General features: G+C 30.7%; 1 protein-coding gene across 1 annotated transcript; it reads right to left on the reverse strand.

The window, feature by feature from the left end:
- Positions 1-3,497: 3,497 nt before the first annotated feature.
- LOC129984163 (techylectin-like protein) lies at positions 3,498-12,749 on the reverse strand. The gene is made up of 6 exons (XM_056093965.1): positions 12,621-12,749; positions 11,133-11,287; positions 10,001-10,170; positions 7,459-7,564; positions 6,174-6,338; positions 3,498-3,924 (listed from the first exon to the last, which is right to left on the reverse strand). Coding segments are annotated over exons 1-6 (897 nt in total). The 5' UTR covers positions 12,623-12,749; the 3' UTR covers positions 3,498-3,625.
- Between the last annotated feature and the right edge of the window lie 4,207 nt (positions 12,750-16,956).

Genomic DNA, 16,956 nt, shown 5'->3' on the forward strand with positions numbered 1-16,956 from the left:
CTATTACAACTTCCTTTCCAGGCAGTTTAGAAAGGAAGCAGTTCTTTTGCAACAGCCTGTTATGTTTTCATAATATAGATAACAGCATTTGCTAAGCAATGATTTCTTGATGCCTCTTTTTTAAAATAACTAACGCCTTTTTCTGACCTTGAGGAGACTCAATATTTTAATCAGATTATTGCTTCCTGTTTAGTTGATTACCGAATGTAATACTGTTAATTGAAACTTATTACAGTTTACAATTTATTACAAAATCAACCAACATTCAATTTATAGTTCAATATATGTTCCCTTTTTATTTTCTCGTATACGTAGCAACAGAGACAGTATAGTAATCATCAAAATATGCGAACTCGAGATTTTTACGAATCTCCATGAGTTCAAAAAATACAATTTTGGAAAATATCCATCTGTATTTCTGTGACAAAAATGACTCAAGAACGATTTCAGCTTGGCAGCTGAAATTGAATACTTTTACACCAAATATGCCGACTTCTGTCAAAGTTTTAATCAAATCTGTTCGGAGGAAACAGGCCCTGTTCGAAATATAACATAATAATGACAAAACGAAGAGATCCAGATAAATGAAATTCCGTACAGAGATTTAACATCTACAGTGTAGACATCAGTCAAATGTTGAGACAAATTCAAGAATGGATTGACTGTCTGTCGGTCTGTACTTTCAGAAACTTGTAAGAACAATAACTCAAAAACACAAATATTTAAATCTATCAAATTTGCTATGGAAAAAAACTGACACAAAAGCAGTTTTGTATCCGTTTTTTGTTTCAATTGGTTGGGAAAAACGTGTCTGAAACACAGATTATGTTTTCGGGTAATATTAATCGCATTCCAGGATCACCAAACAACTCGACAAGTAGGAGACGGTAGATTCATTAAAATTGCTAAATTCTCACCAAGGATTAATATTTCGTAATTATTGTACACCAATTCTATTCTAGGCGTTCTCTGGGATAACATGTTTATTCGAGTATATGCAAATATATAACATGTTTTAGAGAGCCCACTCTGATTGGTTTTATTTTACAGATAACAGCATTTGTTAGGCAATAATTTCTTGATGCCTCCTTTCCCAAATAAAATATCCCTTTTAGAAAATGAATGAACATTATCTTGATGAAATGTTCAACATTTTAATCAGATAATTGCTTCATGTTTACTTGATTGCTAAATGTAACAAGACTATTAATTGAAATTGATTGCATTTATTCAATCCAGAATCAACCAAAATCAATTTATAGATTTCAGGATCAGTGTTAGACATTGTCCGTAAGCATGTATAGTTTGTATTGTAAAATCATACACATTAGAAATCATGGCTGAAAAGACCATTTTACATCACATATAAACATATGAACGGCTATTTTCTCATTATTAAACATACTGTAGTGAATAGCATATAAGCCAGTTAACAACCACGCTACACGAGCATATGCTTTTGTATCCTGGTTATGTTACTGGACTGCGAATCATAAGATCTAAGGTACTGTCCTCGCGCATCTCAATCCCCAAAATACAAAGAAAAGTATTACCTCAAAACCATTTTGCTTTTAATAAATTTCCACGATTTGTAATTTTTTGTGTGTGTGTTTCCGAAAAAAATTCTTCATTATAATCGTTTTTGCTTTTTTGTCAATAAATATAATAATTCATAAGCGTAATGAATTAGATGAGAGAAAGTAGATCAATCGGAAATTCATCGCCAGGATGCAAATCTCTAAATAAAAAAATAATAATTAGCTAATATGTTCCCTTTTTACTTTTTCGCACGCGTAGCACAGATAATGTATAGTGATCATGATAAAATTCGAACTCGAAATGTGGACGAATCGTCAAGCTTTAGATCTTCCGGAATTCGAAAAACACATTTTTGGAAAATGCCCGTCTGTCTGTCTGTGACAAAGATTTGAGCTAGACGTTTGACATTTGGCACACGGTCTGTATGCCAAATTTGCCATTTTCTATCAAATTTTGAGTAAAATCTATTCAGAGGAAGTCCGGATGTTAGAATATCAGACAACACGATAATTGCAAAACAAAAAGAGCTAGATAGATAAAATTTGGTACATGGGTTTAACATCTATAGTGTAGATAACTGTTCAATTTTGATTCCTAACCAACAAAGGTTGGCCATCTGTCGGTCTCTACTTTCAGAAATAAGTAAACTCTATAATTCGAAAACTGAATGATTTAAATATATCAACTTCGGCATTTGTGACTCCAAGTGAAGTTTCATGTCAATTTTTTATTGCAATCGGTTGAGAAAAACGTGTTTAAAATACTCATACAGTTTTCAGATACCTTTTACCACATGCCAGGGATTAATCGCCAAAAATAACTCGTTAAGGATGTCCCGTTAGATTTAGTAAAAATGCTAAATTCACGTTAACCATGAATATTTCGTAACTATTATATGCTAATTCCATATAAGGCATTCTCTGGCATGACAGTTTATAAGAGAGTATGCGGGAAAGTTTTGGGGACACCACTTCTGCTGCTTAAAATATCTTCCCTCTGCAACAAGTACATTGACAGAATTAAATGCCTTTTTCTTCCTGTTATATTGTATAAGTTTATAAAATGTTTCTGTCACAGAGCTTAACAGAGTTCTGCCTAACAGCTTATTTAAAAGCGAAGAGAACATTTTAACTTATTTTTCAATTTCATTTGATTTAATCAATTTAAGCAGTGATATGGTTTTATTACTATATATAAAGATTAGTCTCGTATTTCCAAGTATGCTCGACTATTTGTCGACGCATCTATTCATGCGTATGTATGATTCACGCATCGAAAATGAAACAGGATTATCGAAAGAAATTTGGTAAGTTGTCTTACCACAAAATACGTAAATTTTAATCAATTTTTATGACCATGAACTATTAAGGTAGCAATAATGAAGAGTTTAATTTAATTTTTTCATAATTACATGAAATGAAATGTTCTATATAATTTAAGAATTCAAAAAATACGAATGCAGAATATTTTCACTCTTTTCTTTATTAATTTTTATAATAATTATTTGAATGCATTATAACAAAATAGCAAGATCTTAAAATTTTAAGTTTATTACCTTTTTCAGAAAAGAAAATTTTATGTACTTGAAAACAGATATTAAAAGATTATATTTGTAAATCAGTATTAAACACATAGGGCGATATCTTTAAATGGCATGATTTTTAAAATGTTTAATATTCTTTAGAAAATTCAAATTCATTTTAATTCGAATAAATTATCTCTTAATAGTTTGAATTTCACTTCATTTTTAATATAATTTTTCTTAACTCTACATTTAAAAATTTGATCTAATTTAAAAACCAGATTTATATTTTATATTAACATAAAATCCGATTAATTTATTTAATATTAAGTTATTTAAAGAAGCAACTATTTTTAAATGCCTTTTTAGAGCATTGTTAGGAGAACAAAAAAAGTGATTGACATGAAGCTTCAAGGAACAACTATACAGAAACATGTTATTCTAATTCAAAGAAAAATGAATTTATTCAAATAGATTATAAAGGCAGACATTTATGGAAATAGAGATTTCACATTAAATGGGAGAGTTTGATAAATAATTTCATGTCGATAAAGGAGTTTTATGTCAAAGATCTCTCGGCGTGTTCTCAGATATAACACTTTTTCCAAAATTACGCGGACGTATCTTCATTTCGGTGAACTCAAGTGATTCGTTGTAGTGCTTCCAACTCTTCCAGTTGACACCATCGGCAAAACTTTCATGGTGTCCCTTCAAGTAAAGGCCATTCAGATTTGAAACGTGGCATGAGTTATACCACCAACCACCTTTGAACTTCAAAGCACAATTGTTGTCCTTCTGGTTGTCATTATCCACATCTTTTGTAGAAAATTTTGCGTTGTCGTGATGGGTGGCCATCGAATCTCCTGCAAAGTGAATAGACATTTAAAAATTATACTCATCCTGAACTACACAAACGATTATAAAAAAAAATTAAGAAAAGTGCAGTCATAGCACTGACTCTCCGACCCTCCCAAATACACACGGATAATAAATACTGAATGACCGTATCACCGCGACAGCAACGCTGGCGGCAACTGTGGTTGAGTCTTAAGGGTCATCACCGGCCACAGTACAACCCTTCCCTAAGGAAGTACGTTCCGTCATCGATGGGAGGAGCCAGACCCCCATCTCTTCGTATATCCACATGGTAGCAAGAACCAACTACCATGCCGGAAGTAAAAATTTATTAAATTGATTTAAATTCAATTAGTATATGCGCAGAGTACCTCAGCTGTTAAAGAAGAATTAACTTTAACGAAATAAATGACAGAATATTTTTAAAAGGTAAAAATGTGATTAAAATGGTTAGTAAATAATATTATTTAGTTGTTAATTATTTAAAGCGGGTAATTCTAGAATCACGGGTGGTTATAGCTAAAGTTCCATTTTGAAATGGTCATAAAAAGAAAACTACTATACCAAATTTTATCAAATTTGGTAATAATGTAAAGGATGACATAGAAAATTCTTTTCCGCCGAAAAAAAAAATTCTAAAACTTACCACCACGGGGAAATGGCGCTGTATGAAATAATGTTAATACTAAATAGGACATGAAGATATCGGTTTAAAATGTGCTTAATTGTTTCTGAAAATGTTACGAAGCATGCTCAGTATGACGGCCACCATTTTCTAAAAGCAAATTAAATTGCATTACTGCATTCTCAACAGTAGCTCTTAGCATATCAGGAGGAATGTTACGCACATGTTGGTGTATCGCACCTTTCAATTCCGCTAAGTTGTTTCGATTATCACCATAGACAGATTTTGAGTAACTCCACAGCCGGAAGTCACAGGGGTTGAGGTCTTGTCACCGGGCTGACCAAGAAATGGAGAAGTGTAGGCCTATAATCCATTAATTCGTTATATATTAAGTAATTGTGTGACACATGTACAAGCGTGCGATAACACTGTCTTGCATAAAAATCGAGGATTCTAAAATGCCCCGTTGCTGGAGTTCAGTTACCATTAAACGTTTTAACATCGCCTCTAAGCTAGATGCAGTTACACAATATGTAACAATAGCTGTCGACTGCTCTTCAAAGAAAAATGCTCCAATTATGAAACTATCTGTCACACCACACCAAACGATGACTTTAGCAATGGAACTAGGTAGATAACATGAGGGATTTTTTTGGCCCAAATCCTGCAATTAGGGGTGTTGACATCGCCATTTAGGTAAAAATGGGCATCATCTGTCCCCTAAATGTTCCAAGGCCAATGTTCATCCATTTTCATCCTTGCAAGGAATTCCAAAGCGAAAGATACTCTTGCAGCGGGATCGTTACGTTGAAGTTCTTGAACATGTTTGATTTTATACGGACAGAACTGTAACGCTTTACGGACAATTTTGCCCATCGTACTTCACGGTACATCAATTCGACGTACGACAATACGTACGCAACATGTCTGTTTTCCATTGTTGCTGCCTCCGCTGCTAATGCAACCATCTCCTAGGTTTGTACAAAAGGAGGTTTCCTTCCCCTTCCAGGTACAACAGATAACAAACTTTGCTGTCATTTTACCTCAAACCCTGCTGTTTCATTGGCCCTCAAAATATTTCTCTTACTGAACGATACCTTTGCAAATCACGTTGTTCATTGCTATCGCAATCATAATAAAATTTAAACAGGAGAGCACGGTCTTGCATCGTTAGAGACATTATTGATTCGTATGAATAGGAACTCTGCCAAACAGGCTCACTTTTATATGCAAAATCAAATGAGTTGTAAAACGCATCTGCAGAAATTGTTAGCTTCTTCCTTTCGTAAGTCAATTACAAACCATTGCGGTTTTGCATAACCTCACAAACAGTTCTTTTCAGAAACGATTAAACAAATTTTAATGTCTTATCTTGTTTAACAATATTGCATACAACTCCATTTCCCCTCTGATAATGAGTTTTTTAACTTTTTTTGGCGGGAAAGGAATTTTCATGACCCCCTTTAAACTATTACCAAGTTTGATAGCATTTGGTCCAGTAGTTTTCCTTTTACGACCATTTCAAAGTGGAGCTTTAATTGTAACCATCCTGTATTTTAAAATTTTTTAAATATTTTTTAATGCTTATCGACATAAAGAATTCCCGATCTTTGAACATAAACTTTTTCAAACCTGCATTTCCTGTGTAATCTTTGATGTGCAATGTGTATTTGTGGTCTTCATCGTCTATCCAAAAGGTATCGTACAGAGCATAGCTTGTTTCTCCATTGACTGCCTTCAAATCAAATCGAATAGAGTACAGACGTTGACTGGTCAAGGCAAATATGTTATCGTTTCCTGAAAAATAAAGATTGCATAAATTTTAATATTTATCGGCAAAATAATAAATAAAAGTTATTTCAATGACGAAAAAATAATAAATATCATTATATTCTTTGCTTTTTAATAGCAATAAAATTTAAAAGAGTGAGACACTACATGTAAAATACTATAAAATAATTATGCGAAATCAAGACAGTCAAGTAGCATTTTATTCGTTTTGGATTTATAATTGTATAGCGTTGTTTCTTATGAGCATTATTACTACGAAGGATAACAGCTTTAAAAAGGTTATTATATTGATTTGTATCAGAAACAAAATCTACTTATATAAAATGCTAACGCACGTGACACAGAAATCGCTCTTATTACTCAGTCTGGAATGACACGAGTCATATACATACATATGGATATACAAAAGTTTCAGACTGCTTTATTTAGCGTTTTAACAGACGCACTTAGTTCAACTCTCGCATATTAAATACAGTTATAATATTATAAATGCTACTTTCAATGTGAAATGCTTCATTCATTTTGAAGATGAAAAAATATCAAGAAATATTCGTTAAACGTAAAGTTTAATAGAGGATAAAACTTAGGCCTAACCGTCGCTTGACTTGATTTATGGAAATAGATGACAATTGCTCCAAAATTTCTCACAATAAGATTTTTGCATCATATTGAATCTAAAAAAGTTAACCCTTTAATGATATCGATTTTATTTCAGTACAGTTTTTTCTTTACTTTTATAAATTCTCTAAGCTTGATTTACAATGTTACGATGCTTTTAATGATATGAAAGTCAAACTTATCCATCAATCATGTCTAATTATATAACTCAATCATGTGTTTTTGGCAGTATTGAAATTAAGATAAAAAAAAATGTGCTTTTTTGGACATTAATGCAGAAATAGGATTTACCCTTCAGCTTTTATTTCCTAGTATACCACTTTTAATTTGTGTCCTCAATAATTTGTTTCAAATTGATTGAATTAAATTCATATTTTAAAATAGTATCAAATAAACTAAAATTCTTTAAAAAATTGCATACTATATTAATCGTTTTATAACATAAAAATTCAATATTCTGCTCGAGCTAACAGGACGCCAAAGGCGGCTAGTTTTAAAAAAATCTTACCAAACCAAAAGTCCTTGTCAATATCACCAAAACCTCTCTTGTAACTTTCCCAGTCTTTGAAGAAATAATCTTTGGCTCTACCAAAATCTCCTCTTCGTTGGATGACCTACGAAAAATCAATAAATATCTTGATGTAAAAAAATTTTCAGTTCTAGATCATAACATGACAGTCGAGAATGTATTTATTAATATAAAGGAAATAAATAAATAAAAATTTAACTTATTTTAGGATTTTCTTTGCAAAAAGCAAAATATCTATTAATTATAAATTATTAAAATTATTAAATTTGTCAAGGTCTTATCACCATTTTAGGTATAGTCATAGTGAAATCATTGTTACTTGATTTGTTGAATTGATTTAATATTTAAAAGTATACTTCTTAATTTATTGATCTAAATAAAGAGGAGATCAATTCGAGTTAAAAAAAAATGGATGATTTAGAAACTAGAAAATTTGCATTTTAATCTCTTTCAGTTTTTAATTTTTTTTCTCTATATACTATGTACTAATATAAAGTTTAAAAATTCATTGTAGTTTTATGCAAGTTTCACATTTCCTCAAAAATAATGGGTGGACTTTAGAATATTGACAACTTTTTATGACAAAATTAATATTAATTAAATATTCACTTAATTAGAAATTAACCGAAATTTTGCCTTGCATAGTTACTTCAAGGTAAATTATTCCATTTGAAACCAATTTAAATCGCCTTAAAATTTATAACTTTAACATTTCAAGATGCCAATTTCGTTTTTATATCATATTTTTTTTCAATTATTTAATACTTTAAATGTAGTGAAATTAATGTATACTTTGACTATACATTAATATATATACTAATATAACTATATAACTATTGACTAATATAACTATATTTTAAAATTTCTGTTTCCTTTCGATGCATATCTTTTCAGATATTTTTTTATTTATTTCAAAGTAAAGATTTAACAATGCTTAAAAATAAGTGTGAGTCAATCGATTAAATGGAGGCAAGAAAAGTAAAGCTCTTGCGAACAAATGAAAACATATTTTTGATTACAGCAGTGGCTTCAAACTATAACAAGTTAACGAATATTATTACGAATCCGTAATGTTGCTACATAGTAACGATTAGCACCATCACAGGAAAGACCGTTTCGCTATCAACTCTATTGGATGCTGATCGGATGCCGGATCAGTGACCCCGGGCATGACGACAAACTTGGTGACGTTTTGGTGACTTGGTGACGAATTTGGCAACTTTGGCGCAAAATAAACAATACTGGAATCTTGAAAAAGTCTGGCGATAAAACCAATAGGAGCTGTGATATGTTTGATTGCTCGAGAACCTTCTCTGCCCTGCTTCAGAAACTATAAAAGACCAGCAAGTCCAAGCTGGAGAGTCGTCTAGTAGTATAGATTCGCATAGAGAGTAAACGGCGAATTAGATGGATCAGTTCAGTGAGGTGCACGCGTTGAAAGGAGCTCAAGCGATAGGAGAATTGAGCTGTGCTTGGAGTTTATTTTATAGAGGCAGCATCGAGTCGTGTATGGAGTAGCTAGTCCTATTGTAGTGTGTCGGAAATGACAGACAGGTGAGAATAGCAGGCGTTTGAAGAGACTGTAGAAAATAGTTGCATAGATTCCCTCCTCCTGCTGTGTTCTCTCTGGCCGCTTTATGTGCTGTAGTTATTGTTTATTGCCTATAATTACTTGTGGACTACTGTTTGTTCCAAATGTGCTGCTGCTTCTTGTGTACGTCTCGGTTGTGTTTTATCGTCTATGTATTCGTGCCTCCGTGTTGATAAAAGTCCTTATTTGCTGTTGAGGCCTGGTTACTGTGTGTTACACCCTACACACACTACAAAGCGATATTGTCGTTGACTTTACGGACTAAGTGGAAAAAGTTCCATAGCAATATTTTATCTTTTTTCTACAAAAGCTCTGGAAGAAATTATTCCGAAAAAAAACATGCCCTCATGAAATAAAAAATTTTCCGTTTTAATGATACCAATTTCATTTCTGTACATTTTTTTCTATGAATTGTTAATAAATATTTGAGAAATTTATTGCAGAGGATTCTGAAATTCGTGTAGGAAATCCTTTGCTGGGCTGTGTTATAATTTTGAAATATTCTACCACATTTTTTAAATTTTTTTTTGTTTTATTTCATATTATATGTCTTGAAAAGGGCTATGTCTATTATAAAATTTATTACTATTGTAGATTTTATCTTAAAAATATTATATAAGAAAGAATTTTAGTCCTGCGCGATGTCAGGTATATTATCTAGTAGAATAATATTTCCCCAAATTATATCATTTTCCAATCATGATTCAGTTAATTGTTGAAAAATTTTCCTCTGAAGCTTATATGCATGTAATGGATTCTCTATAGCTTTTGGCAGTGTTTGATTCAATTTCGCTTTTACTAAGATGTCTCGTTTGTTCATTAATTTATCTTTCTTGATATGGTTATATGCTATATCAAGCTGTTGTATTTTTTATAACATTGATACTCAAACAATAAAATTCTAAAAAATAAAATAAAAATATGCCTTACCGTCCATCCTCCCCCTTCCGTGTCCATATCGCAATACACCTGCAGAGATTTCTCTTCGGACACCCTACTCCGAGGCCAGATGGTGTAGATACCAGTTTCGGCATGCCCATTGCGTAAAACCTCTTCACAATCTACTGGCTTGGGTATTAAACTCGGAGACAAATTTGTACCTGTTATAATTGACACACATTATGGATTTTATTAACATAGATTACAGGTTCTGATAACTTCTTCAAAGTTTGAAAATAAACTAAATTTAATGAAAAAACGCACCTGTATACTTTTAAAAACGCAAATACATTTTTATCTGCAAATACTTTTTAAATATGCAGCAGAATATTTATTTTATTTTAAACAGTTTTTTTTTAACTTTAATTTATAATTTATTTTAATGAAAATCAAGGAATTTTGAAACAAATTTCTTTCTTTCTTTTGTAATCAGATGGCACTACTCGTATGCAATCTATATATGATTTAATTAATCGATTAATTTATAGATAAGGTATAACAATTTTAAAACAATGTACCTTGAGTGGCACTACATAAGTGCACAAAATTTCAAAGCTTTAACACATGAGGAAATGAGTGGAAATTAATAAATTTTTTTTTGTATAAATATGAAATAAGCCAACTTAAACAAAATTAAATATATATAAAAAAAGAAATTTTTAAAAAATGTACTTTTACAAATATGCAGCATATATTATTTTTTTAAATGAGTCTTTTTAATTTAATGCATTATTATAAAAATCAAGGAATCTTGAAATAAAATTCTCTCTCTGTTGCAATCAGATGGCGCCACTCGTATGTAACCTATATTTGACTTAATTAATCGAGTAATTTATAGTTAATGTGTGACAATTTTAAAATAATGTACATTGAGTGGCGCTATATAAATGAACAAAATTCTAAAACTTCAGCACATCAGGAAATGAATGAAAATTAATCAGAATTTCTTTTCATATAAATATGAAGCAAGTCAGGGTAAACAAAAATAAACTTGTAACAAAATAAATTTTCAGTTGACAAAAAATGAAAAATGATTTAAGGTCTGAATAATTTAAGAAGGTATATGATTTATTAAAGGCATGTTTTTTGAAAGTAGGATAATGAATAAAATAAATTGACTTACAGACAGGAATGTTAAGTTTTGCTTTAGCAATCATATCTGTTGCAACGTCTAGTAATGTCACAGAGATATCACTGTGGTTGCATGCATATGCTGCATTTTCAAACGCTTGTAAAATGAAGAAGCACAAGAAATACACGGAAATAATAGAATAAAACCTATAAATATCAAAAATAATTTGAGCAAATTATTTCTAATACAATAAAACAGAATGTGTAAATGGCTGTTAGAATTATTCAAGACATTTTGTTAGATGTAAAGATGAAATATTTGGTACAGATATATTTAAGGTGAAATAGAATATATCTTTCGGAACGTGTTTTAAAAAATTTAATTAGTAATTTAATAAAAATATTCCATTTAAACTTCGGCGGGTTTTTTTTTTTCGCAATAATTTCTGAAAATATTTTATCATAAAAATGAATTTTACCATCTTTACATTTTCGAAATAATTAGCTTTTCGATGATACAAATTTAGTTCTCTTAAATTTTTGTCTGAATTTAATTAACTTTCAATGTGCTTTTAAGTATATTTTACAATAATATTCTATTGTTACAAATGAACTGTGTGGAAAAATTGAAAAAAAAAAAAATGGATTATATTGATATTGGAAATAATAGATAGCAAAAAAAAAAAATGAAATAAATAAATTAATGATAATAATTTTAATGTTAATAATGTTTAGTTAATAAATTAATGCTTTTCTGATCTCACCTTTCATTTAGGTTAGGTTTTACATTTTAATAAATGTTTAGGAATTCTCTTCCCTCCTATGTTCACAGTTCTTTGATTTGTTGATAGCATTATGTTTATGCCTGGATTAACTACTAGATTATTAACTAGATTTAACTATTCTGATTCTTAATTAAAAAATATTTTTCTTCTTCTTAGAAAATTATAAATAATACTTTATAATATGTTTTAACTTTGATAAATGTTTGAGAATCCTCATTTTTAAGATGTTTGCCATATTTTTATTATTACTGTTGTTCGTTTTCTTTTTCTTATTCTTTATAACACCGTGTTCAGCTTCAATGCATTTACAATTTGGTTTCTCTTCTAGATTACTTGTATAAAATCATTTTCATCTTCCACTCTAATAGATTTTTACTATCTATCTTTTCTTAGATGTTATTTTAACATTTTAAATTTTTTGAATATTTTTTTGGTAATTAATATAATTTATAATTCAATATTATCAATATTATTACAAATATTATTCAATATTATCAATATTATATTATATAATACAAATTCTAAAGCAAACAATGTTACGAATACAGGAGCACAACTAAATAAAAGCGATTCATTGGTAAATGATTACGAAATTATAAATTATTACAAATCACACCTGTATAAACATAAAATTTACCTAAATGAAAAAAGCAAACTGAAATGCAAGCAAGCGGGAATTAATATACGGTTATATTCGCAATTCAAAAAAATTGCTTTCGCAAATAAAATAATATGAGAAAAAAAAAAAAACTTACATGTTAAAAAGGAAGAGGACTTTCTTTTATGGTGAATACAAATTGATTTCATAAATGAAATCGTTTCACTAATGTTTTTATATTCAAACATTGTAATTTGCATGATGTCCACATCCCGCCGGACATGAGAAAATTCGGTAAAAACCATTCTAATAAGCACAAGCGATCTATTACAACTTCCTCTCCAGATAGTCCAGAAAGGAAGCAGTTCTTCGTTGGCAGTCTGTTGTTTTTTTTTTTTTTAATTTAAAGATAAGAGCATTTGTTTGGCAATAATTTCTTGAAATCTGCTTTGAAAAATAGAATTTCCCCTATAGAAAGCGTTTTTTCCGCAATCTTTATGGAGTTTACAGTATTATTGTTATTTATACTTTCTCGTATACGTAGTATAGAGAAAGTTTAGTAATCGTCAAAAAATTTCGAACAAGAGATTTTGACGAATTTTCATGTTTTAGGTCACCCTAAATTCGAAAAAAAAATTATAAAATGTTTGCAGATTTGTCCGCGACAAAGATAACTTAAAGGTACTTTGAGCTAGACAGTTGAAGTTTGGTATCCGATTTCTATTCAAATTTACAGATATTTATCAAATTTAGAGTAAAATCTATTCAGGAGAAGTGCATCTGTGCAGTTTTTCGAATATAAGTTAATTAAAAGATGAGAGCTAGATATATAAAATTCTTTTCGAAAATTTAATATCTATACTGCAGTACGTGTCAAATTTTGAGTCAAAACCAACAACAAGTTAACCGTCTGTACTTTTAGAAACGCGTAAATGCGATGCTACAGAAACGCAATGCCTTAAATATATCAAAATAGGTATGGGATTTTATGACTACAAGTGTAATTTTTTGTCAAATCTTTGTTTCGATCGATTGAGAAAAAAACGTATCTAATGCCCAAACTCGAATTTCTGATACTATCAACCGCATGGCAGGGATAAATCGCCAAAACACTCGCCTAGGATAGCACGATAGATTTAGTAAATACAGGGTGTTGCCGAACTCGACCGACAAATTCAGAGAGGGTATAGTAGGCTGCATCAAGAGGATAAAGAATCACTATATAACATGGGAACCCAAACGACGTTAGTAGGAGAAAATCGCAAAAATATAGGGAGTCCGAGAGCTGTTGGAAATTTTAAAAATTGATAAAAGAATAAGAAATGATGTTTCAACTATGAATTGTTTTAAGTGAAAGCACATTCATAAAAGTTTTTTTTTCATGTAAGTAACATGCGTATTTGATGATTTAGAGGGTCGTAAATTACTGAAAACTAAAAAGTAGTTCAGAACCCATACATGCAAAAATACTAAAACTTGAAGAAAAATAAAAGCTTGAAAATGTATTGAATTTTACATTCTATAATTTTATATAAGCATGTAGTGTGAAAACTGGGGAGTTTTAAAGATATTGAAGAAAAACTAAAATAGGCAATAGAAAATATCGCTGCAAAATCGGAAGGATATTTGCAGAGGATGTTGTAAAATTCGAAAGACAAATTTAGAGCGGGGATAGCAGGCATTAAAGCGATGAAAAATTACCAAAAAAAATAATAATAGGGTCGTAGGTAACGTTTTTTAGTGAAAATCGCAAATCGGGTGGAGTTCGCATTCTGGATACTTGATGCCATACAGGAAGAAGCACACTTTCTTGCTAGAGTTCTATTCTCAGATGAAGCATTCTTTAGGAGAGAAGGTGTCTTAAACACGCACAAAGCGAATATTTGGTCATTCAAAAATCCCCACATCATTATCTCGTCGAACGTACAACACAAGTTTGATATTAACATCTGGGTAGGGGATCGTATCTTCTGCCCTAATGCCTCAGCGCCACAAAGTACCTTGTTTTCTTTCAGCACGTTCCTCAGGATTTACTGCAGGGAATACCTACAATTACAGACCAGAAAATTCGGTTAATGCATGATGGAACACCAGCACATTTTAGTTGCATTAGTGAATCTGACATTGTTTGCAAATGAAGTTTAACGACCATCAATTCTGCAATACTCATTAATGAATACTTGCTCGCTGCTTTTATTTTTCTCGAACACGTAAAAGATTTACATATGAGAAGGCTTCTTCTCGATTACCATGTTCTTAATCCTTGCATTCATAGGGCCTTTCTCGTCTTTTCGACGTCTGCTTTCGTGATTTTCACTGAATAGATGTCAGCTGCGACCCTATGTTTTATGGAAATTTTTCATCTACTTAATGCCTATTATCCTTGCTCCGAATTTATCTTTCGAATTTGACAACACTCTCTGCAAATATCGTTACCGATGTTGCAGTGATGTTTACTTGTTCTCATTTTAGCTTTTCTTGAATATCTTTAAAACTACCCAGTTTTCACGCTACACGCTTATATCAAATTATAGAATATAAAATTCCTTACATTTTCAAGCTTTTATTTTTCTTCAAGTTTTAATGTTTTTGCAAATATGGGTACTAAACTACTTTTTCATTTTCAGAAATTTACAACCTTCCCAAATCCTTATGTTATCTACAAAAATATTTTCTTTCAAGAATGTGCTTTCATTTAAAAAAATTCATAGTTGAAACATCATTTGTTATTTTTTTATTAAATGTTTACAGTTTCCAACAGTTCTCGGACTCCCTATATTTTTGCGATTTTCCCCTACTAAACGTAGTTTGGAACCCTATGTTATATGGTGATTCGTTATCCTTCTGATGTCTGCTATCACCCCTCTGAATTTGTCGGTCGAATTCGGCAACAACCTGCATATTAAATTCACTCCAAAAGTTAATATTTCGTAACTACTATACACCAATGTAAAGCAAGACATTCATGTTTTTTCTTCTGCTTTTCCTTAATTTCCTTTCCTTCTGCTCTTTTTTTTCTGCTTTTCCCTAATTTACTTTCTTTCTGCTTTGTCTATTGTTTCGGCTTTCTCTTAATTTCCTTTCCTTCTGTTTTTTCTTTTGTTTTTTCTTAATTTCCATTCCTTTTTCTTTGCCTTTTTTTTTCTTTTTATCCTTAATTTTCTTTCCTTTTGCTTTGTCTTTTTTCTACTTTTCCTTAATTTCCTTTCCTTTTACTTTGATTTTTTTTTCTGCTTTTCCTTAATTCCCTTCTGCTTTGTCTTTTTTCTGTTTTTCCTTCCCTGGAAACATTTTTTAAAAAATTAAATAAAACATTGCTTGAACACTTACAGATAAAGCAAATGTAGTGAGTATATATTTTAAAATCTAACGAATCAATTTGTTTTGTTTTTTAGGGCAATATTGAAGACGGGTGCTTCCAGACACCAATCACACATTACAGTTTTTACAAATTAAATCTGTTTCGTTTAAACTTTCTTTTCCTCACTTCCCTTTGCCTTTGCATATCCATATTCTGTTGTGAAAGTGATTTGTTTATGTAAATATGACCATCTTTAAGTTTATTCAAGACCTTTTGAATCACCCTGTGTAACCGTTAAAGCCAAAATTTCACAAAAAACTACAATTTTGGCGACAAGATCATATATCACAAGATAAATTCATTTATTTAAGTAGTTACCTTTTTGAGTTCTCGCATTAACATGTATGAGACTCTTATGAGAATTTACATCTTCAACGTTAAATCTCTACATTAAATTTTATCCATCTAGCTTTATTAGTTTCGTAATCATCATACTTACATCGTACACTTAAAAAGCCAGACTGACAGACTTCCTGGAAATGGATTTTGTCTTTTTTTCTTTCTTTATATAATTAGAGGAAGTGATCTGTCAAAAATTTCTTCACATAATCCATTCCGAAGATATTATCCCATCATTCCTTAAAAATTACTGACCATGATCAAGGCGTGACACATGAGAATTTTATGCTTCGTATTATAATTTAAAAAGTCGAATGTCTATTTTTATCGATTTTTTTCGATCGATTGAAACCAAAATTTTACAAAGAACTATAATTTTAGTGACAAAATCATATACAAAATTTCATTTTGTTTAAGTTGTTTCCTTTTTGAATCATCACGTTTACATGTAGGTCAAAATATAGACTGATAGCAGTCAACCGTTTGATGGATTTAATTCAAAAGGTGACGAAGATCTGTATCTTAAATACTAAATTTAATTTATCTAAATTGATCAGTGTCATAATTGTTCACAACATTCGTATAAACAGAGAAACAGAATACTTGTAAAAGGAAAACAATCAAACTTTGAAAGAAATCTACAAATTTGGTGTAAAGGCCATGTACCAAATTTCATCCCCTAGCTGAAAGCGTGTTTTAGTTAGGATATTCGAAGACTGGCAAACATAGAAAAAGACTGTTATAATTCGAAAAATATATTTTTCGGAGTCGAGGAGGTTTGAAATATGGAGAT

Source organism: Argiope bruennichi, chromosome 9 (genome assembly GCF_947563725.1).
Source record: "Argiope bruennichi chromosome 9, qqArgBrue1.1, whole genome shotgun sequence".
In the NCBI taxonomy this organism is placed as follows: Eukaryota; Metazoa; Arthropoda; class Arachnida; order Araneae; family Araneidae; genus Argiope; species Argiope bruennichi.

What these genes read in the sequence shown, in the direction of transcription:
- LOC129984163 (XM_056093965.1), bottom strand. An exon ending in AAAACTTAACATTCCTGTCT is followed by an intron (nt 10,171 to 11,132) that starts GTAAGTCAATTT and finishes CAATTATAACAG; the next exon opens with GTACAAATTTGTCTCCGAGT. An exon ending in TGACAAGGACTTTTGGTTTG is followed by an intron (nt 6,339 to 7,458) that starts GTAAGATTTTTT and finishes TTTATTTTTCAG; the next exon opens with GAAACGATAACATATTTGCC.